Source organism: Halichoerus grypus, chromosome 2, assembly GCF_964656455.1.
Source record: "Halichoerus grypus chromosome 2, mHalGry1.hap1.1, whole genome shotgun sequence".
NCBI classification, from domain to species: Eukaryota; Metazoa; Chordata; class Mammalia; order Carnivora; family Phocidae; genus Halichoerus; species Halichoerus grypus.
The window spans coordinates 80,887,239-80,911,931 of NC_135713.1; the positions used below are offsets into that span (position 1 = coordinate 80,887,239).

The window sequence follows — 24,693 nt, forward strand, 5'->3', positions numbered from 1 at the left end:
GTGACATCATGTTTTGCATATTTTTGCATTTTAATGAGTTAGTCATTTAAAAGGTTACAAAGAAACCATAACTCATAAGTAATTAAATTATTTAGCAGAAGTATGAGGAGATCTTCTGACATAGGTCACTGTGAGAAGGGAAATTCATAGCTCTCTACTCAGTTGCACCTGTTTATTGGGAGGTAGATGTGTATAGAAGCTTTTCCCTTAGATTATGAAATGATTTTACTCATTGAAATATCTGAATGTGTACAATGCACACACACACACACACACGCACATATATAAACATATACATATATACACACACACATCCCCAAGCAGTGCATTTTCATTGTGATGGAGTTAAGTTTAACTATTACTCTTAATACAAACAGAAACATAGCTTACCATTTAGGGTTAACTATCCTTGAAAGTGTAGCTAGATTGGTTTTAGGAATATCTTATCATTATGCTTTCTTCCTTTTTTCCCCTTTTCATATCCTCTTTTCTCTTGAAGAATAAAATGGTTTCATGTAGACATTTTAGGGATTTGTACTTAATTCTGATTTGGAATTTTCTATTGAATGGAAATATCTTAAAATGAAAGGTGACTCATAGGTATAGCACTGTACCTAGCACAGTGCTTGGTTAATAGTAGATGCTTATTAAATATTCATTGTATGAAATCAGTTTTTAACAAATTATTGACTCATTGAATACTTGGGATCCTTCTTTATGTTGTCATGCTTGCAAGTGGACTCTAGAACCACAAGCAAAGTACTCATATATGTTCTTGAAAAAACAACAAAAATATTTTAAACATGCTATTTTAATTGGAGTAAAAAAGAAAGAGAAAGGTGACATATTTGAAGATAAAATGATTAATGTACTATAGATTTTAAGAGTAATTTTAAAACGTAAGCATATGTTTGCATGGTATATGATTGGGTCAAAGGGATAATGTTTTAAAAGACCTTGAACTACGATATTTACACAGTTTTATAATGGATTTTAGTGGAAAGCTAAGAGACTATTGGACTTTCATTTTGCCCTCTATAGCGTAAGGGCATAACTTTCATGAAGAACAGTAAATTTCATAAGATAAATTTGTCCATCCAACTCTGCTTGGGACCATGTAATGGGGAGGTGTGTTTGTGAGATTCCCTATATCGACTTAGGGATTTTGATCTGTCATAGACAGGCAACAGTTGTAACTTGTTACTTCTTTTTACTGTAACGTGTAAACGTGTGGGTGTGTGTTTTTTTTTTTTATGAGAATGAAAAGCAAAGAATATAAAAGATTTCATAATGCTGTATTATTAAATCATATTTATGTCCTTGATAATGAATCGTAAATGTTTTTTATGATGCTAATGTAAGTTTATGGAATGCTTTAATAAATAAAATATTGGTGATCAGAAGAAAAAATTGTGGTGTTTAAGGATCACAATGTTCTAAAACCTAGGAAAAGTTAGAAACAGAACAGGCGATAATATAGGTAAGTGCAAAGTGAATGTTTCAAAATAAATAGCACTTGGATGACCTGGGATGTCAGAATCAGAGACAAGGGTATATGTTTGTCAATATATCCTTCATGTTTTACAGACTCCTAAGGGAACAAGGGAAGATACAATTTCACCTTTTCTGTGCCAAAACATTTTAATTATATCTTCTTCCAACTACAGCGGTTCAGTAACCAAGGAGCTGACATTGATGCATGTGTTGATAAAGCTGCAAACATTCAAAATGAGATTAACAAAGATTTTGAGCAAAGGGTGACAGCTAATTTCGCACAGTATTCTGCATCTGATTCAGGCCAGCATAATAATAGAATATTTTATAACTGTTTTGTTATTCAAAAGGACTTTTATGATGTGTTTATATTTGTGGATATCTTTGTATCATACTTAAAAATTATCTATCCTGTGGCTAAAACTATTTGCACATCTACGTTGTAATTCAGAGACATTATTAAAGGAAAAAAAACCCTCTTATTAAAAGTTGCAGTGTTTTTTTTGTGTTGTTTTTTTTTTTTTTTTTTTTTTTTTTTTTTTTTGTAATCATACTTTATCTTTGGAACTCTTTGCCTTTACCTTAATTTATCTTGAGCACACTAGCTGGAGAAGGTATAGAGATGCTAAACATATATTTTCTAATGTTGCTTAGTATGCACTAGTAAAATGGCCAGGAAAAGTTATATTCATCTTATTTAATTAATAAAACTGTAGTTTCTTTATGTTCTTGAGCTCCTTTGAGCACATTTCAGTGTATTTCTTTTCTCTTCTATTCTCTACTTGAAGGCAGCTGACAGTCTTCTTTCACTTTTCTTTTTGTTTGTGAAATTTTCTTTCTTTTTTTTTTTTTATCCACTCACTTCTCCATCTGCTTTCACTTTTGTTTGCTTGGGCCGTCTCTCATCCCAACTTGATAATGAGGAATGCAGTGTGACCCTGACCTCTATCAGCCCATGCATGACCTTCTGACTCTACCATATAACCTTTGACCTTCTCTTTGACAGCTTGATTAATTACCCTGTGTTATGATTTATGAGTAAGTGCTATGTAAAAATAATAGACAACAGGTGGTCCTCTGAAAACTTTTTGTGGCATGCTTTCTTTTACTGACTAACTTGATGAGCTATTTGAAGTTGGAAACTTACTGGAATAATCTATGTTGGTCTATATTATGGCATTTTTGTACCATGGAACACGACATTATAATTTAGGGAGCAACAAGGTAAAGAAAGCATGGTTGTGACAAACATTTTATAAAATATTAGCAGGGTGCTGTTACTTAAATGCACATTGGGAGGAAGCACAAAACGGAGTCAAGTGACATTTTAGGCGTTTCAGTCCCAGGTCACGTCTTGAGAAAATTGCTGAAATAATGGAGGGGGCATTTTTCAAGCAGAGCTGCAGCTCCAACAGCTCTGTTTACTTTAACGCTTCACTAGTGACTTCTGATTGGTTGTCATGACCTCATCTCACTGTTGCACCTAGAATGTTGCAACAGTGACATAGACATACCCTTTTTGGGAAAAAGATGAGAATAAATACAACATACATCTTTCAGAAAAGATGAATGGACAGTGGTTTGTCCATTTTAACCATGGGTATATGTAGTTTATAGGTAAAATGCTTTGGGTTTCATTTCCCTTGAGGATGAGCACCTTTCTTCTTTCAAACCAAGCAGATAGAATGCTGAACTTGGAAAATATGATTGATCAATCTGTGTAAAATGATCTTTACAGAGCTTTGCCTGAAGACCAAAACAGAGAGTTCCATAGGTCAGAGGATTCTACTCTGGCCCCTGACCTCTTTGGTCACATGTGACTTACAGTATTGGCAGGTTAATATACAGAGCTGAGTACTTTCACCTGATTTTTTTATTTAGCCAACCATAGGAGATTTGAAAAGATGTAGAATTTTCTCCTATTTTCTATTTTCCTTATAACTGGTAACTAATAGGCAAATTAACTTGGATAAATCTTCAGTTTCAGCAAGATTTTGTTGGGATCAAAATACATTCTGGCTTTGGTCAGACATGGAAACGTTTTATCTATCTGTAGAATCTTCTTGACAAGTACATTTCTATACTGATTTAATTTCTTAAGCAAGGTTTCCTCTTTGGTTCTTTGTGTTTGGCATCACCTGTCTGTTTTAGACCTCTGACCTAAGCCATCATTTGTTGATTGAATGATAAATGAATGATTATTTATTAGTAAGTGCATCTATAGACTTAAAAAAGTAAAGGAGGCCTGCAGGCCTGCGCTTCTGTGTAAATCACAGCAAGCCCTTGTGCTGAATAAACTGTGTGTCTAGCAATAAAATTTTGAGGGTTTCTGATTAAGATTCCATGGTTTAGGCCTTATAAACACACTTCTGAAAATGAAACTACAGTTATAGCTACAAAGGATAGAAAGTGGAATGAGATAAATGGAAAAGATTATCCTCTTGATCACTTTCTTGATCTTCTACTAGACTGTGCACTCAAACCTAATAGTTAATTAACAACTTTATATATACTTTGTCTCTTCAAATGTTGGATATTAGAATTGATTTGGGTAAATCATTAATCAGGATGCCAGAAGTTTTATTTATTTAGTTGTAGAATGTTAGATAATCAGTTTGATCATTTTGTCTTGTTAAAGATAACAGAAGTTTCCATGTATGTTTGAAATGACCTGCCTTTTCATCTTATGAGAAATTTAGCATGAATAATTAAATATAAAAATAATACTTCAATATAAAACGTTTAAGGTTGTAAGCATTGGTTATGGAGGCCTCATTAGAGTGGCAATGCACGGTTCTTTTATGATATTATATCTGATGCCTGGTTTTATAAAGTTTTGTAAAACTTTATGGGTACATTTGTTATAGGTCAAACTAGGATCTCTTTTTATTTATTTCTTTTTGTATAGATTAAGTTATTGGGAATAGAGAGAATTTTTAAAATGACATTTATTCTGATTTTTTAAGATATAAATTGATATTGCATTTAAAATGGCTAAATTTAGCTATTGATATGCTATCTGCCTTGTTTTGCTTTGACTATTTACTTTGATACCTTGGTTTCCATGTATTAATGTTGACATGGCAAAAATCTTTTTAGCTTTAATATATAAAGAAATTTTTGGACAAATTTATATGTGACAGAGAAAAGGAGGAGAAGACAAAGTTTTACTAGTATCTGTGGTTAGAGCATGTAAGTGGGATAGTTAACTTTATTTTGTTTCTCCAGTTTTCTCTTCCTCATTATAAAATGGTTATTAATGGTCTCTGTGAATATCGCATTAATTAATTTATCAGGAAAATTTTAATTGAAAAATGTAAGTTTTTCACAGAATGGTAATTGAATTTGTAACAAAGACATTTATTAAAATTAGCTCTCATTTCTGCAGAAAATGTTCCTGAATATTTCTTGATTGTTATTCCATTAATTAAATTGGCAGTATGAAATATCTAAATGATAAAATATTTTCTAAATAATTCAGGTGTTTAAAGAGCAGCATTCAATGTTGAAATCTAAATGCTAAAAATTCTTTAATTGATTTATATACTAGTGATTTAAAAATAGAATCATTTTTCATCAGTTGATGCCTCGGTGAAAAATTGACATTGTGTCTTTATAAAATTGGACAAATGAGTCATGTAATTTTCAGTTACATAATCAATAACTTAGACAAATACTACTTCTTTGATGATTTATGTGTGTCTGTTTTTTATACTTATTTAGACAGGACACATCAAATTTCAGTCCATTTAAAATCAAGTAGGTGCAGTAATTTTTTAATCAATGATTTCCAAAAATTGAAGTAAAAACTTCTGCTCAAATAAATGTGCTATTATGAAAATATTGTATCTAGTGATTAAGTTAAAAATTAAGGGGAAAGTTTTATAATTCTAGTGACTGTAAATTTTATCTAAAGAGTTTACCTTTATTTGGAATTCATTCATGGTGCAAAGGTGGTGCTCACGTTCTATCAATTTATTAAAGTCCCACTTTGTCACATTGAGTTTGATGTTTTTCATGTTATCATTAAAATGTAGCATATCACTACTTTCATCTCTAAAAATTCTAAGATTCTATTTTGGGTTTGCTACTTCTAACTCATATGTGAGTATGAGAGACTGTGTGCATGTGCATGCGTGTGTATGTGTGTGTGTGTGTGTGTGTGCGTGTTTAAAGTTCAACTCACTCAGGGAAGGCAGGGAAGAAACATGACAGGAGACCACTTACTCACGGTACAGAATCTAGTAAGGAGGCAATTTTCTTTTTGGCCTATGGTGACCTTTTTTGACTATGTTCCTTACACCAGAGACAGTGTATGAATGCCTCTATTTCACCCTGTTTAGCAGAGTGCAACAGTGTTCTTTAACTTACTTTTGGTGGGAGGAGAAGTTATAGCTGAAATTTGAGAAGGGCGTGAAAAGTTGTAAGAGGCGCAAGGAAGAGGGGTAGGAACTTCCTTCAAATGTGATTTTAATAACTAGTCAAGTGTGTCCAACTGTAGAAAATCACCAAGTGACAATCTGTCTACCTGACAGTGATCACAATGAATTACAAGACTTTTGAATAGCTATACAGATTAGAATAAAGCAGGACCAAATAAAATATCTTTTGTTGGTAAAACTTTGGCTTACCAGCTAAGATACTTAAAAAGAGAAACAAGAAAAACCCTTTATCTTGTGCTTTGATGTAGAACGTTTAAATTTGTAAAATATTTTATAACTTCTCATAAAATAGGTATTTATTTAAAAGTTTTATTTGAACATGTATTGAAGAATATGTGGTATTTTGTTAATCAGTTTGGTATGTATTATTATATAGTTTTCATGTGTGCAAGACAACTATATCTTAATTAACAGTACTATCACTAAAATCACAACTTTAATGAACTTCACAATCTGCAAACCATATTATGGTTTTAGACAATAATATCAACTGGAGGAAAAAATTGAAAAATCCCATTGAAGTTTTTATGTAGATTGTGAAATCGACCATTAAACCAACTATGTGCAGCAGTGTAGCATATTTAAAAATAAGATAATTGTCAGTGCTAATATTACTCTATTATTACTGCCATTACTTTTTTAAAAAATCATCTTCTTATGGTTGGTTTGGCAAAAAACAAATTTTAAACTTGAAGTAGTTCTACAGTTATAGTTTTGGAAAAAGTATATACTTTTCTTTTTCAGTAAGGGTGAGATTTTTCAAGCTTTATTTTCCATAGCTCTTACATGTTTTTATTGTAATATAATACATTTTTAAAATATGATCTTACAGGATTTTACAAGGCAAAATTGGGACACCCACAGTACAGAAGTGAATAGAAAATATAAGATATTAATAGCTTCACAAATTTATGTTGCACATGCTTGTCAGTGGAAATTGTTTATTCTTCTCTACTTTCTGGTGGTTTGATTATTCCATCAGTTATAACTTAATATAAATACCAAAAGTTTTCCTAATTATAACCATAGAAATGTTTGCCTTGCTAGAATTGTCAGACAGGAAAATATATCTTTAAAACTTTAGAGAAGGTATAATAGCTCAGTAAGCTGTATTTTAGACTTTGGGACTTGTTTTCTGGTACTGGTCCCTAATAAAGAGAAATTTTTATGGTGGTTAAAAATGAAAGAAATTTTAGGATTAAATAATTGCTTCCATGCATTATAGTAGGATATTATTTTGTTTTATGATTTGTGTGGCCTCTTGAAAGAAGAGAGGTGGAAAAATACAAGGTGCACAGGTAGACATTATATGTTTCTGATATTACAGATATGTAAATCTGTAGAATGTTAGGTCACATTTATTCCTTAATTGCTTATACTTTCTTGAATTCAAATAAATAAAAAATGCTCATTAAAGTGCAATTGTAAAGGAAAGAGAATCCAACAAAATAGGGTGTGAAATTTTAACTTCAGCTTCAAGGAGGCTATTTTCTCAAAATAGGTATTTAAATATTAATGTGGTTTGAAAGTGTACTTGTTATTTGATAATTTATTTCAATTATTTGGGGGGTTTTGAGAGATCTGAAGTCCTTTTTAAAAAATATAACCTTTGTAATCTTTATGTTACAATTTTGTCTTTTTATTCTTACAAATAATCTGTTTATTTACAAACTGGCAAACAATTTAAATAACTTTTTGTCGGAAAAAGTAGAACTATAGTCTTTTATAAAGAAATACTTTAGTGAATATGCAACTATATTAAATGACTTACTTTGAAATTTTACAGATTTTTTATGAATTGAGACGGTTTCTAAGGTTAAATTATGCTGCCTTCTTTGCTTTCAAAACAGGAAGGATATGGAGTAATAGTACTGAATCCCAATGAAAACTATATTGAAGTAGAAAAGCCAAAGATCCATGTACAGTCATCTTCTGATAGTTCAGATGAACCAGCAGAAAAAAGGGAAAGAAAAGATAAAGTCTCTAAAGAAACAAAGAAGCGACGTGATTTCTATGAAAAGTATCGTAACCCCCAAAGAGAAAAAGAGATGATGCAGCTGTATATCAGAGTAAGTAATAAGATTATTACTTTCCTTCATTATTTCTTTTACTTTATTTGTATTTTATTTCACATATATTATTTTATTTTTTTAAAAAAAACCTTAATTCTTTAATTTTCAACCATTCATATCCCATGGTTGTTACTTGGATGAAATGTTTTGTTTTTTTATTAAATTACAAAACACGTCATTCTTATTTCAGTGCGATATTTTACTTAAGTTTCAAAAGCGATTAATAATGCACCATACAAAACATCAGTCTTCATCTTGGGTGGTAACGGTTTTAATACATTCTTTTTCTACGAGCAACCATCCATCCACGGTGTTTCAGCTTAACTTCTGAAGGCAGATGGAGGGAGGAAGAGTAATTAATATCTTAATAAATATTTAAACTAGAATAGTTTAGGGATAGTGTAATGAGGGAACTCTCTCCTTTGCTCTTTTCTTACCCACTGAACCTTTGCACTTTGTAATGCTAGCAGCATGGGATCGTTATAGCAGTGCTGCCCAAGGAGTTCTAATTCGTAGGGGGCACAAACAATTTTATTTGAACTTTGACACATTCTGCTTGATATACATACTGTGCATTGTATATATGAGACAGATTTATGCAATTTTCAAAGCTTATGGGCCCTAGAAATAGAATTTAATAGTAAAGCCTGTCAAAAATGCTACCGGGTAAGTAAAACAGTAAATTGATATGTTTTTTAAAAGTGAGCAATTCAGAACATTTAAACATAGACAAATTAACACTTTATAAATTATATTGTAGGATAGTAGTAAAGTTTCAAATTAATCAGTTTGAGCTATTTTTACATTTCCTTTAAAAGCTTACTAATAAAATATTTCATACCATCTTTGAGGGGAATATATAACTTTCTAAGTTATTTTCTTCATTCTAGTTCATTGCATAATCACTATACTTTTGGGAATTGCACTCCAAACATTCAAGACTGTAGGTCAGTTTGTTGAGTAAGTTAGGGCAGCTAAACAGTATGAAAGCAGCATATAAATTCTCAAGACCCAAAAGGGTATCCAGACCAAGAATACCCAAAGCTCATCATACAGTGACTCAAGCAAAAGTTAGTGAGATTGTAGTATTTAAATTTCTGAAAAGCAAGTCGCTATTTAATATATTTTTTGAAAAATAAAAACAGTGATTAGATTGGAATCAGTAAGTAGCTTGCTTGTTCTAATGTAGGTATATTACCGTTTTTCCTTCCTATGGCTGCCTAAGTATCATGATGTCACTTTCTATATCAGTTTTCCTAAGCTTTTTAATTATATGATCCAGTCTGTCAACCACCATTCTTAGGACAGTTAAAAAAAAAAATTAATTCTGATATCCAGATTTCAAAAACAAATTGTAAAAGTTTTTAAATATACAAATCATTAAGAAAAATTCACTGGCTTATGTAAAATGTAAACAAAAAGTGATTTTATGTATTTTTTTATTTCTTCTTGAAGTTTCTTTTATTAACCTATGATATATACAGATTATGCATCTATTTCTGACATCTGTCTTGTAGGTTTTATATCTTCTTTTCTATTTTCTCTTTCTCTTGTCACCACTGCGTGGATATTTTGCTTTGTTCTCTTGTATGTGTACATTTTCTGTTTTCTGTTTTCAGTTTTCAAATCTGTTTCATTTATCTCTGCCTCTGTTTTTCTTCTTATATCAAGGAAGAAAAATCTTTTTATTTTGCTTCATTTTTAAGATCTCTCTTTCCCTTTGTCTTTTTTCTTTAACTCTCTTATCTCTTTTACACTCCTGCCATTTCTGCTTTTTTCCTTATCATGTCTTTTTGCTTCTTTCTTTCTTGTCCCATTTCACTCATCAGTCTCAGTTCCCATTGAAAGCACTTAAAGCAAAAACAGACTCGTTTAGATAATACAACTATATACCTGATAGTCTTAGTTATGAATGTCACTTTTCCTTAATAAATACCCTTTCTCTTAAAATCTTCTATAATTGTGCAAAATAGCAGAGTTAAGTTGGTACTCTTCAAACATACTTCTAGATAGTAAGGTGTGATCCAGTGGTTGAGAAAGAGAAGAATGATTCATGTTGTGTAAGGTGTCTTAATTCTTAGGTAATTTTGATCCACTCGAGAAGTGACTTCTTGTACTCTCCTTTCCAATACATGTCTCCAAAAAGTGTTTGTAATTTTCAGACACAGAGCATGGAATGTGATGGGGATAAATTAGCATTAATTTATATACTTCTTAACTATTTACATTTTGAAATTGATCATCTATTCTTTGGAACAATCCCATGAGGTAAGTGGATCAAATAGTTTTATCCTTATTTTATAGTTAAGGAAACTGATGCACAGATGGCTCATTTTTGTCTAGGATCAAATAACTAGTAAATGGTGGAACTAAGTGTTGAAACCAGGACTTCTAATTGTAGATTCTTTCTCCCTTTCCTCTTTACCACATTGTTCTAACCAGTTGGAAACAAAATATATACATGAAATATGAAAATTAAAACAATTATAATAAAAGAAGCATGATATAAAGTAAATGACATCTGATGATTAATAGATTTTTGATCAGTTATTTAATAGATGCTGTTAAATATCTATAAACAATTCATATATAATACATATTTAAAACATAAATAATAAATGCACATAAATAGATTACATTATATGTATGTGTATACATACATAGTCTCTTTTAATAGGATCACTAATATTGATCCAGTTTTACATGAGAAGACCATGAGTCAAACTTAGTAATTTCCCCAAAGTCACGTAGCTCTTAATGTAAGCTCCATGAGAGCAGGGACTTAGTCTGCTTTGCTCACTGTTATATCCCCAGGGCTCAGAACAGAGTCTTCATAATAAATTTTTATTTGGTAAGTAAGGTGGTGGAGCCAAGATTAAAATCCCAAACTACTACTGTTTTTTTTTTTAATATGTTCTGCATCATTAAAGTATGCTACTTGATTGTGAGAAAACTCATTCAAACAATCCAAAACAAACAAAAAATTACAGTGTTGGTCCCCTACCCAGTCCAGTGGCTGAGAAAACATTACAAAAATTGATAATAAGAAGTCAGTTTCTCAAGATTTATTTAATACCTTGATCTATACCTTTTCATCTGAATATATAAAAGTGGGATATCCTGTTTTCTTTTTTAGCTCTATCATCAGGGTACTATATTTATGGGTCAAAATGGAAATGTTTCATGATGACCTACTGCTGTTTCTGTTTTGCAGCCTTGCTCATAAGAGTAGAGCCAGGCTGCTATACTTGTTCTTTGCTGTACACACTTTGTGCTTTATGTAACTTTGCTTCCTGTTCTTTTCCTTCATCCAAATTCTATCCATGTTGTAGTGCCCAGCTGAAATCTCACCTTTTCATATCACCATAATCAGTGACCTCTCCTTACAATGACTCATGGAAGTTAACTGTGATTGGTTTACTTATATGGAATTTATCATTTGCTGTCCTGAGATATCTCTTGTGTTTTTGTTTCATAATATTATTAATATTTATCTTTCATGCCTTTCCACTCCCCATAATATTATAGGTCTTTGAGCATACTTTATCAGTCATTCCTTAAGAATAAACAGAAATGAGCTAATTTTTACAATAGTACAGAGCATACTATGAGGAGTCAGGAACTGATAATAAACCCACTCACTAGAATCCAATCTCCTGCAAGGAGACCAAAGCAAAAAGACTAGGCCTTAGTCTAAAGATAGCTAGATAATGTGACCTGCAGCATAGAAATGAGGGTTATTCTGGTATCAAACTGGAGCATAAGAGGACAAGTACTCAGACTAAGGAAGATCATTTAAAAGCACTTTACAGTATGTAGGTGGAATATAGGCAAAAGTGACTTGATGCTGATCTATGTAATACTGAGTTGGAACCGCTTAAATATCTCTTCCCTAAGAGACTTAATTGTGGGCTGTGGTGATAGGAAGTAAATAAGAGAGATTAGACTCAGAAGGTTGAAAAAAAAAATGCTGCGAGCGGAAGGGGGAAGGAAATTACATGGCCACAGAAGGAAAAATCCAAATGTGGAGGAGACATTTACAGAATAAGAATCTTGGCAAAGCCTGGCATTACACACTGAAGATACTCAAATATTTATGGCTTGATTGCTTGTTGACATCCATCAAAAATCTTATCCCTTAACATGAGAGATATTTGGTGTCTAGTTTTCTGACGGATTTTTTCAGCATTTATGTGAATTTTTGCAATTGTTCAGAAACAGCTGACTGATAAACTGAAGTTTTCTTTCAAAAAATATGTTTTTGATGCTCTGACTTGGATTATGTTCAAAATACTGGTGAAGGCTAATAAATATCCCATCTTCTTCTCTGAACCTGTTCTCTTCTGTGCTAGGGCCACTGGAGTCATTTCTATCTAGTGTTTTAGCAACCAAATTTTAATTTATTTATATTACAGTCAATGAATGTCTAATCTCTGGAACTATTTTATTTTCCTTGTATATTTAAGTATTTGAATTTTCTTTTTTTCTGGAATCTGTTAAAAAGCCAAAATCTCCTTTCAAATTTTGTAAATATCCATTATAGACAGGCACAAATAAAGTAGAATCCGGGCCTAAAACTTTAAGATTAGCAAAGTGTAGTTTTATTTTACATACTAAATGAGTATAAATAGATATGACTAACTATTGGATTATGTCGCACGTTTCTGATGCATTAGAAGCAGAGCTTGAGAGATCAAAGTACTTACTGTTTCATGTGGCAACTTTCCTTAAGTATGAAATAATGTACTTTCTGGCATATATTATGGCTTATTAAGGGGATTGATTTGGTCTAGGCAATAAACATCATGTCAGACATGCCTGGCAGGAAAACCTGCTTAATATGTTTTGTAATAAGATGGAATTTTTTGTTCTCGAAAACATCTGCCAACTGAATTCAAGAGTGAAGACAGAAAATGTCATCAATTTAGTGGTAATCCTATAAATTTAGTTTCTTTCTGAGCAACACATAGCAAGACACACAAAATTCCCAGTGTTAATCACCACTGGTTATAGTACTTTGTAAAACGATGAAACAAAAACATTTTATTTTTATATAATGTGTTAATTAATTCATAATGAATTTTAATATTTCAACTGATAAAATTTTAACAAGCATCTTGCCAACAGATCATTTTTTAAAGCATCTGATTTTTAACGTGTTGGGTTGAGAACTGAGTCAAATGGCTAAATATGTACATATATTCTTTTTAAAAACATATTTCTACCCCCATAATTATAGATACACTATTTTTTCCCCTTAGACCACCAGGGGCTGCTGCTGTTCATACTGGATTTTGCTTTCCTCTGAAACTGAGTACCCCCATCACACCGCATTTTTCTTTCTTCCCTTTTTTCCCCTTAGCCCTATATCTTTTAATATATAACTGGAAAGAAAAAAGAATAGGCTTAGATAGTAATTTAATAATCAATATAAGAATTTATATTTTAAACATTTTCTACATTCCAAAACATTTACATTTTCCCAGATGAACTTGAAACTGGTAGTCATTGAAGGCAGATTTGATAATAATTATTTTTATTTTCTGTTTTTAGTGTCTGAATAACATTCAGAATCATACCCATTGCAGAGATGTAGTATGGAAATGAGATTAAAAGTGCAGAATTTGAATGACCTGAATTTGAATCCCAGCTCTTTCCACTTAATATACTGTGACCTCAAACAAGTTAACTTCCCAATGTCTCAGTTTTTTGGTCTGAAAAAATGGAATGATAATAATATATGTAAAGTGAACGTGGTTTCTGACACACCGTGTTGGGGCTTCAGAGCTAATAAATAACTTCTGTCTTCTCTCAAGTTCATAATCAACTAAGAAAGTATCCAATTCTCGAGGTCCCCAGCTTTTATACCTTTCATTACCTTGTACCAAAAATAATATGTCTATCTTACCTTCCTGAGTGTGGGACCCAGTCACAAAGGAATCAGACAAAAGGAGATCAAAACACCAGCTTTACTAACTGATATAGTTCAAATGGAAAATGTGGCTTAGATCTGTGACTAAATTTAGATTACCTAATATATTTCCCTCTGAAACACATTTTCATCTATCCTCCAAGCACCCACTTCGCCTTTCACAAGGTAGAAAGCAAGTTGGAATGCATCCTTTTTGCAAGTAGCTTTGAAAGATGCCCAGAAGGGCTGAGTAGAGCATTCTGTTTCTTCCCCCAAATGTACTAAGCAAGCAAATCACTCCCCCTGTGGGAGGGAAAGAGTGAGGGATGGTGACAGAAATTGGGAACGTCACTCTAGCTGAATGGCTCCACCTGGAGTCAGAAGGGAAACGGATCCCACCTGACAAAAGTTAGCCTCTAATAAAAAGATCGTTATTAGTAGCACTTGTGTTTTCTAGCAACTCAATAAAGCAATATTAAAATATAATCATTAAATGTTCACTAAGGATACCTTAGTTTCTTCATATTAAGATTTTCATTTAAAAGGGAAACTAATCAAACCTGATTACAGAGAAAGTAGCCACAAAATTGTTTAATTTTAAAGCATTTAAAGTGCCATGATTCTATTTTAAATAATCAGAAATCAATCTTTATATTTTCATGTTTCATGCTGCCAAAGCCTAGTAAACAGTAGATTTTTAATAGATATTTGATGAATGAATATTTGAATAAATGCTCGCTTACATGAACCTACAAAGCAGAAGAGACAGACCTTTCATTATATAAATCTGCTCTTTGAAATCGACTAGCACAAGGTTGAAAGAACTGTGATACTATGTATGACTGATACATGCTAACACTCAGAAAATTAGTACATTGTTCTTTAAATCCACTTCAGTATTATGTATACCAGCATTCTTTGAATTCAGTAAAAACAAGCCAAAAAAGAATTCGAAATCAGTAAAATAATTAGATCTTTAGATTTAGAACAGAAATTACAATAAAGACCAGAGCTCTGCATTTATTTGTTTTGGTTGGCTATTGGCCAAATTTGGTGAGGAATTCTGTAAGTATAATGTAGTGGAAAGAAAAAGAACTTCAGAATCAAACAGAGTTATGCTATAATGATCTTAATTCTTTCACAAGCTGTGACTTTGGACAAGTCACCTCTCTCTGACTTTGAGTTCCTTCATCTGTAAATTAAAGATAATTGTAGCTATTAGGCTGTTGTAAGGGATAAATAAGGTAAATTAATGTGTATGAAAACAACCAGTGAGATACCTACTATTCAGTATATCCCATTTTCTTTCTCTTCTCTCTTTACCCTCTTTTTTTGGGAAGTATGGGGAGAATTATGGCCAAATGAGGTCTTTCCCGATTGGTTTATAATCACTCTTTCTCAAACCTTTGGTCAGGACCCTTTTACATGCTTAAACATTATTAAAGTCACTAAAGTGTTTTTGTTTATGTGGGTTATACCAATTGATACCACAAAAAGAATTAAATCTGAGAAAAATTTTAAATATTTATTTTAGGGGTGCCTGGGTGGCTTAGTCAGTTAAGTGTCTGTCTGGGATCGAGCCCCGCTTGGGGCTCCCTGCTCTGTGGGGAATCTGCTTCTCCCTCTCTCTCTGCCCCTCCCCCCCACTTGTTCTCTCTCTCTCTCATTCAAATAAATAAATAAAATCTTAAAACGTAAATATAAATATGTATTTTAAGATAGCAATAAGTCCGGGGTGCCTGGGTGACTCAGTCGGTTAAGCGTCTGCCTCCTGCTCAGATTTTGATCCTTGGAGTCCTGGATCAACCCCTTGTTGGGCTCCCTGCTCAGCGGGGAGTCTGCTTCTCCCTCTCCCTCTGCCCTCCCCCCCTCCCGCTCATGCTCGCTAGCTCTCTTGAGCTCGCTCTCTCAAATAAATAAATGTACTATATGTTGACTAACTGAACATAGTAATTAAATAAATAAATAAAATCTTTTTAAAAATAAAAAATAAAATACCAGTAAGTCCATTATATGATGACACAAATAACATATTTTTTATGAGAAATAACTATATTTCTCAAAACAAGCAAAAACGCATGGTGAGAAGTGTGGCGTTTACAAAAACGTCTCTTTAATATCTGGCTTAATAGACAGCTGAATTCCACCTCTGTTTCTTTATTCACTCTCTTCTGATACGTTTTTCATCAACATTTATGAAGAAAATTTGGCCTCATACAGATATGCGCAGAATTTTAATAGCTTTTTCAGATAATTGTATATATTCTATGGTGCTTCACCAACACTCAACAAGAAGTAGTTTCTTTCTTTTTTTTTTTAAGATTTTATTTATTTATTTGTCAGAGAGAGAGCACAAGCAGGGGGAGCGGCAGGCAGAGCAGGCAGAGGGAGAAGCAGATTCCCCGCGAAGCAAGGAGCCCGATGCGGGACTCTTGGGACCATGACTGAGCCGAAGGCAGACGCTTAACCGACTGAGCCACCCAGGTATCCCAAGAAGTAGTTTCTTAAAGATTACTTGCTGTATGAATCTAAAACACAACCCTAAGTATTTTTTTGTACTGTTTTCATGAAAATCCATTGGTCTTTGTTGTACTTTGAATGGATCTTTTACTCATGAATGATTTTATAACATCATGTATTGGTCATTTGGAAAATAATGTTGCATTGAGTTATGCAGATCTTCCACATGTTGACATATTTTATTATGTAGTATCAAAAAATCCTATCTAGGGCGCCTGGGTGGCTCAGTTGGTTAAGCAACTGCCTTCGGCTCAGGTCATGATCCTGGAGTCCCAGGATCGAGTCCCGCATCGGGCTCCCTGCTCGGCAGGGAGTCTGCTTCTCCCTCTGACCCTCCTCCCTCTCATGCTCTCTGTCTCTCATTCTCTCTCTCTCAAATAAATAAATAAAATCTTAAAAAAAAAAAAAATCCTATCTATTAATATTACTACCAATCTCATCTGCAAAGATTTTAAGAATTGAAAAAGTATTAAACTTATCAGAGAGGATACAAGTTTCCCAAAATTTTAATTTTAGCAAGAAAGCTCAATTTTTATCATTAGCCACAAACACCATCGGTTGTTTTTCTTGAACTGTCAGGCTTATTTTGTTTATGGCTCCCAAACACCCAAATGTGAATAATCATCATTTGTTTATCAGTCTTACAAGTAAAAATGGTGTTCTATTTAAAAAGCAGCTACTTTAGCTCACAACTCAGTTACACAACTACTCTTCCTCTACACAATCATCATAACATGATTTGGTTTGCAGGTGCCTTTGTTTTTTTTTTTTTACTTTAAATTCAATTAGCCAAGGTATAGTACATGATTAGTTTTTGATATAATGTTTGATGATTCATTAGTTGAATATAACCCCCAGTCCTCATCATATCATGTGCCCTCTTTAATTCCCATCACCCAGTTATGCCAGTTCATCACTCAGAATATTAAACACACATATGATCAGGGGTTGAGACTTAATAAAAGTAATTTTTACTGCTTCATCAGCATTTTTTAGGTGAACTGGTGTGTGTGTGTGTGTTTTTCCCTTCGAGTGTGTAGCAGTGAAGAACACAATGACTACTACTACAATTTGGTGCCACTGCTGTGATCTCTGCTAAGTCACAGACAGTTTTGTTCTCCATTGCCTTCTTAACTGCAAATGCCAACACAGTGAAAAAGACACATAATGTCTTAGTATTATTATGTGGACACCCTGAAAGATCTCAGAAACCTCCAGAGGTTTGCAGACCACATTTCTAGAACCACTGGTCTAGTTCTCTTTTTTGGAGTTGAACATACAGGCAACCAAAGGAAGCAGTTTGTAAGATTAAAATAAGAACCATTTTTCAATTGATATGTTAGGCAAAATGAAACTGGAACAATATGAGTGAGCAGCTATGTAAGCTGAAATAGAGAAGCTAGAACAGGGTATGACTGGTTTATTAAGGCATCTGGGCCTATCCATTTTAACTCTTCTCATCTGGACTCAGGGAGCACTATGTGTAGACTATTTCACCTGTTCTCCATCTTCCCTCCTTCTTCATAGAAACTAAGATGTCAGTCCATACCAGGCCTTTGGAATTTGAAGGTTTAGAATTTGTTTTCTTTCTTCTTTTCTTTTTTTTTTTTTTTTTTAAGAGAGGGAAGGGGGAAGGGCCAGAGAGAGAGGGAGAGAAAGAATTTTAAGCAGGTTCCACGCCCAGCACAGAGCCCGACGAGGGGGTCGATCTTACGACCCTGAGGTCGTGACTTGAGCCCAAATTAAGAGTCAAACGCTCAAGCTCAACTACTGAGTCACCCAGGTGCTCCAGAATTTTTCTTTTACTACTGCTCATCCCCAACAATAGAAGGCCTTGGAGAAACATGTGCCCATTTTGGGTTTTAGCAACTACAATTTTCATTTCGTCCCTCTTTCCTCTAAAATGGATGGCCTCTTGCTTCCCAGGAGGGCTCAAATATTTAGTCCTGCCATCCAGCTGAGGTCTAATATACTACCATAGTCTACTAGTTCTGTATTGGTGCTCTCTCTGTTTTGTGTTTACCTTAACTTTGCGGTGGACTGGATTCCCTAGTGGTTAAGAGCTGAGTGCTGGTTTCTGGCACATGTGTACAGGGTTTTACACATAGTATTCACTCAACAAATGCTAGTTAAAATTACTGTAATATCCTTAATTTACAGTCCAAGTTGCATCTGTCTGTGACTTTCTCCATTTCTGAAGCCATGTTCTTCCTAGTTCTCCAAATTGGATTCCTCTTGTTTCTTGTCTAAAGTAACATTTGACAGTAACTGTCTAAAATACAGTTGGATTGACCATGCTTCTATTGGGCTTTAAGTGTGAATGGTGGTTCTTGTACTTTTACAACTTCCACTCACTTTTTTGGGAAAAGGGGGCAATTTAATACCATCTGTCTCCAACTGTGTCCTACTCTTCTGGTTGGGGCCCTTGTGCATACATTTGTCTAGTTAGAAATAGTTGTTTGTTTCTTTGTGTAATCCTCACAACTGTCTCAGGTATTACCTTGACTTTACAGATAATGTAAAATGAGACTCAGATATAAATAAACTTACTCGTAGTTGTATTCCTAGTAAGAGCAACTAAACTAAGGTTAGAGCCCACATCTATCAGACTGCAAAGCCTATGTTTTCCGAATAAATTACATTGTCAATAGTGAACATTTTTTAAAAGTGGCTCTCTAAGATTTCTCTGTGTTTATATAAAATATATACACATAAATGAATGAATCAGTGGATCTCTCTTGAATTGGAAGGCGATTGCTGTGATGCAAGACAAATAGTATTCCCCACAATGCAATAGTTTATTCAAAGACTGTTGTCAGAGAGTTGCAATGAGTAGATACATTGAGTATAGAATCTGGGGCCCACATTCCCTTCTCTGCAGTAAGACACCCTTATACTTTCTTTTTTCCTGTGTCCCAGACTGTCTGTCCATCTGGATGTGTGAGTTGCTTGATGGCAAAGGAGTTTGGAGTTATTGCAGGTGGGGATGAGAAAAAACCTAAATCACCTTATATAGTGGTCTCAAAAGTGCTTTGTTTAATGCAGGTGAACTTTTTTTTTTTTTAATCCCTACCCTGATTTCAGTTTGTCTTTAGGTAAGTGTGCCTCTTCTCAGCAATCAGCTTGTTATTTCACCCCATTCCTCTTTGGTGTTTTAGCCAGCCCAGTGTTCACATATGCACATTATGGCTTTATCAGTGGATGGAAGCACTTCTGTGTGCATCTCTCATGTGTAACATAGCGGGGCAATATAACATGTTTACTGAATGACTTGAATAGTTACATTATAGACTCATCTCATTTCAGTTTGAATTATATATGTGCATTTGTAAATGTTATGAAATTGTATGTTTAGATTTACTTGCTCGGAGCATGAAATTGCTGCTTAACATACTCTATGTATCAGTTTCATCTTATACTCATATAATATTAATTTCATTCTTAACATTATTTTCATATTTTAATACTAGAAGAAAACATTGATTTTTTTTTCTCCTTGAAAGTAACAGATTAGTTGCAGTTAGTGGCTCATTTAGGGACCCCATAAAAACAAAGATAAAATTTTGAATATGAATCTAAGTGGTCATCTACCAAGACTTTCCCTAATTTCTGTTTGCCCTAAAAATGAGGGTTATACTTGAATTTGTTTTCCCAGAAACTTTTAATATAGCTCACCCAATGCCCAAGTTGGTGTTTGAAATTTCTCCCTGAGATTTCAGAAAATCTCTGCCCCAGGAGGTGATAAAGAGAAAGATCACAGGCCTCTATTTCAGGATACTATTATATTTAATAATTCTGAAATAATATGACTTTTTTTTAATAGTCACTACTTTTTATTTAAAAATCTTTTAGACACTGTGGGCCAAAGTTTCATATTTCTACTGGAGCAATAATAATACCAATAATTTCCAGAGCTATAGAATGGATAGTTTTTTTTTTTTAAAAGCTGAACCATCAGATAAAAATTAGAACTAGAATTTTATACTGCTAAATTAAGTAAATCTATCAAAACTAAAATCTTTTTTAGTCATTGAGAAGAGGAATTCATTTTTGCAGTGCTGCTGTTCTAAATTTTTGGCAGTGAGGCGTATTTTTTCCATATTAAAAGGAGTATATATATTCATTCAGCCCACATTTGGTTACTGTTTTAGATGAACAGTACATTTAGGAAGAACATTACCTATAGGAGAAGGTTTCCACCAGAATATGTTGCCAAAAGATAGTATCTGAAAGGTGGTAGGCATTTTTCAGAGACATACCAAGTCCAATTAGTTGATTTCTCGATGTAGATGAGGAAACTGAGAAATTTGCTCAGAATTACCCTATTATTAGTGACAAAGCTGTTACTGGGATCTAGGTTTTCTGTTTACCATCCTGGTTATTGAAATGTTTATATTGGAACCAGATTTTTTTTTACCTCCATTTTGATTTGCAAGTGGCTTCTCTGGCCTTTGTCTCAGTAGCTGATGGGGTTGGGGGAGAAGAACAGGGTCTGTGTGTGTGTGTGTGTAGATTATTAAGGGAGGGGGATAGGTGGTCATTAAGTAATTGAGATTTAAACCAAAAGTTAGTTGAAAACAGTATTCCTAACATAATCGATTTAAAGATCTAAGGGAAGAACATAAATTTGAAAATCTTAGTGCATTATATATGACTTACGATGTTAACTATACTTCATTCACTCTTAATGTTCTTTGTTTCAATTTCACACAGGAGAGTGAAAAAATTTCCTCAGAATTCTTGTGCAGACTTCATATATAATAATGTCATCAAAGAAAGGCTATTATTTGTGCATATATAGCTCAGTCAATTGAAGATTGCTCAGATTATCATCTTTTTTCATTGATTTTAAAACCTTTTATCACATTTTAACATCTCTGAATTTGGGATGCATCTTAAAAATTAATGGCATATCATGGATTATTTGGTGACTTTTTTCTCTTAATGGTACATAAAACAGTGCTACCTTTTAAAATTGATAGTATTGTAGATGGATGAAATATGGTACAAGACAGGCTGCCTCATTGCACAACTCTATGGGAACATAATTCTTATCTGGCACCCCCTAGAGTTGTGCAGGTAATAGACTGTGGCCTTTTAGGGTAGCCCGAATAGAGATGATGTGGAGGGTTTGTTCTTTTTCTTACATTTTACCCCATATTTGGCCCCATAAATTGTACAAAGACCACCTGCCTACTATTTGGCAATTATTGACCCCTCAGTAAATGTTTATTTATTTACTTACATATCATTGTAATCAGTTGTGTCCTTTTGTTTGCCAAACCCCATGGAGAGCAGGTTTGAATTTCCTCCTTTACTAGATGTCATATTACTAGGAAGAGGTAGATCTCTAGATGGTAAACTTAGACAGTAAATCTAGGAAGTAATGACTAAATGATTGTATTAAATGGTGATGTTAGCCCCTCAGTGTCCTAATCGTTTTCCTACTGCCTTTTACTTTTAAAATTTATTGCGGCACTTTCGAGATAACCTAAAGTAACTATTCCTATGATAAAAGTAGAGTACCGGTTTTAGGTTGCATTCTGTGAGTCTACCTTCAGTGATTTTATACTATCTCCCAAGTACTAGATACTAAAGAAAAAAACAGGGGAAGAATAAACATGTAATTTCTGCTCAAGACAGGATTAGCCAGGATTACAAAACAAGATACCAAATGTATCTCAAAACTGAAGATGTGTCCTTTCGAGTAGCACAGCTTTGATTGGACCTCTTCGCATTTCAGTGCAGTTGAGCACTATTTACAACATGTTGTGCTTGCTATGGCTGTTTGTGAGATACACAGATGGACGAGCCAGAATCTTTGTTCTCCAGGAGCTCAGGCACAGTCTTGTGGGAAGGCCGAAATATTCTTAAGCAACTCTGATAATTGGGCAGTTTGTGGTAAGGATTTTGAAGCAGTTCATATGTTGCATTCTAGGCATATGAAAAAGGGAAAATGTATCTTTCATAATTATTAGCATAGCATTAATAATAAAAGTCAGATACTTAGAGATTCAATAATAGACCACATTGAATATTAAAATTTAAGAACTACTTTATACATTTTCTTTATTAAATATAATTTATTGCAATGAGAACCTCAATTTTTATGCGGATTGCTTATATAAAGTCTTTTACATTATGTTATATAATGTGAATTTTGTGTCGTTGAGTATTAAAAACTACTTAAAAATTTTGCCACTTTAAAGAAATTAATTTGGTAGGTGTTTTTGACACATTCTGGAAACTGTAATATTTCAATTTTCAGTAATGTAGTGGTATTTATTCTTGATGTTTAAAATGATTTTGCCCTTACTTGTAGCCCAAATGAAGCTAATTAGACATATAAGTAGCATTCCAAAATTTTTAGAACTATCTAATGTCCCTTAACCAATTCTTTCCTTCTTTTACTTTTACCTCCTCTACCAAATAATCAATGATACATTCACTTTATGTCTGTGATATACTCATTCACTGGTTAGGAGAAATAATGTAAGTCAATAATAATGCACCTAAGCTTTTAATGAAGTCTTATACATCATAAAACACTTTACCTTGTACTTTATTCTTTAGGAAATATAATATGAAGTTATGATATTAGTTTTCTTTAAAAACCATTATTTCTATTTAGGTGTGCATTTTCTTAATTGCTAATGATATTATTGATGTTTGTTAGTTCCTTTTTATGTGGGTTTAAATAGTTGTTTTTGGCAAGAGATCTAACCAAGCAACTTTCTTCAGAATGGATTAAAATGATGAATAAATTAATCTTCATGGGATTCTTTGTAGCTCCTATTCTTTTGCGTTACTCTTAACTATTGGAGTATCTTATATAAGGTAGTTTAAGTAGGAGTTTCTGAGGAGGTTCTATTCTGATTTCAGAGTAATTCTGCACTTGCCTATACACGTGCCTTCCTTCTTTACACTCCCCCTCTCGTGACCCTGGCTTTAGTTTTTACTAAAAAAGTTTAATATAAGTTAATCCCTTGTGGAAATACCGTGAACTTCATTTGGATAAAGATTCTGAGTTAATCATCTTTTTCTATCCTGTGGCACCTAACAGGTTGCCTTGAATATACATAATATTCAAAACCTGTTGAATGGGTAAATGGACTAAATGACTTTACTTTGAGATTTGACTTTACTTAGACAATGGCCATAGGAGAACTGCCCTCTTTTTACCTCTCCGATATCATTTCCTGCCCCTCTTTTCTTCACTTATTCATTCTATCCTCACTGGTCTCCCACTATTCTTGGAACCTGTCAGGCATACGCCTGCCTTTCAGTCTTTGCATTGACTTTTCTCTGTCTGTGGTGCTCTGGCCCCAAATGTATGCAGGGCTAACTTGCTGAAATCCTTCAAGTATTTTCTCCATTATCATCTCAGTGGAGGTATAACCTTCACTATGCTAGTTAAAATTACAGTCCACTCATTTCCCATTCCCTTTACCTAGCTCTACTTTTTTTTTTCTTTAACACTCATTCCCTTCTAACCTATCATATAATTTACCTATCCATTTACTATTGTTTATTGCCTGTCTGTCTTGTTAGATTGTAAGCTCCTGGAGGGCTGGTATCGTTGTTTTGTCATTGATATGCCCCAAGTGTTTAGCACAGTACCTGGCACAGGGTAGGCACTGAGTAAATATTTGGTGATGAATCTATAGGCTCAAAGGTATTGTTTCATTTGGACTGTCATCTACTGGTGGGGATTGTCTTACCAATAGTTCATTGTATATGGTACCGTTTTGAGAGTTTACTATGTACTGGATACTTATGCTAAGTTCTTTGTATATGTATCACATTTTATCTTTAGTTAGCCCACTTTTCACTATATTAGGAATTATTTTCTAATGTTTTTGTATCTTGTACTCAATTAGATGTTCACTGTGTCTTATTTGTCTTCGTATCCACAGTGTCTGGCACATAGTGGGTACCCAAATATTAGTTAAAGGAAGAAGTGAGTGATAAATTTTTTGACAATTACAGCAAACTGACATTATAGGGAAACTCATAAAATGGTATCTCTTGACCTTAGTGACCAGATTAGAGAAAATACTTCTTTTAAAACTATAAAAAACAAACACTGAAAATATTTTTTTTTTAAGATTTTATTTATTTATCAGAGAGAGAGAGAGAGAGAGGCAGGCAGAGGGAGAAGCAGGCTCCTCAGGATCCCGATGTGGGACTTGATCCCAGGACCCTGGGATCATGACCTGAGCCGAAGGCAGACGCTTAACTGACTGAGCCACCC

General features: G+C 33.5%; 1 protein-coding gene across 8 annotated transcripts in view; it reads left to right on the forward strand.

Annotated features, from left to right (window-relative positions):
- The window catches only part of ARB2A (ARB2 cotranscriptional regulator A), a 405,509-nt gene that overhangs the window by 158,957 nt on the left and 221,859 nt on the right, over nucleotides 1-24,693 (forward strand). For all 8 annotated transcript variants that reach the window (XM_036094063.2, XM_036094058.2, XM_078067067.1 and 5 more), the window contains one exon: nucleotides 7,787-8,005. In XM_036094063.2, the coding sequence (XP_035949956.1) occupies nucleotides 7,787-8,005 (219 nt within the window). The remainder of the gene's footprint in view (nucleotides 1-7,786; nucleotides 8,006-24,693) is intronic.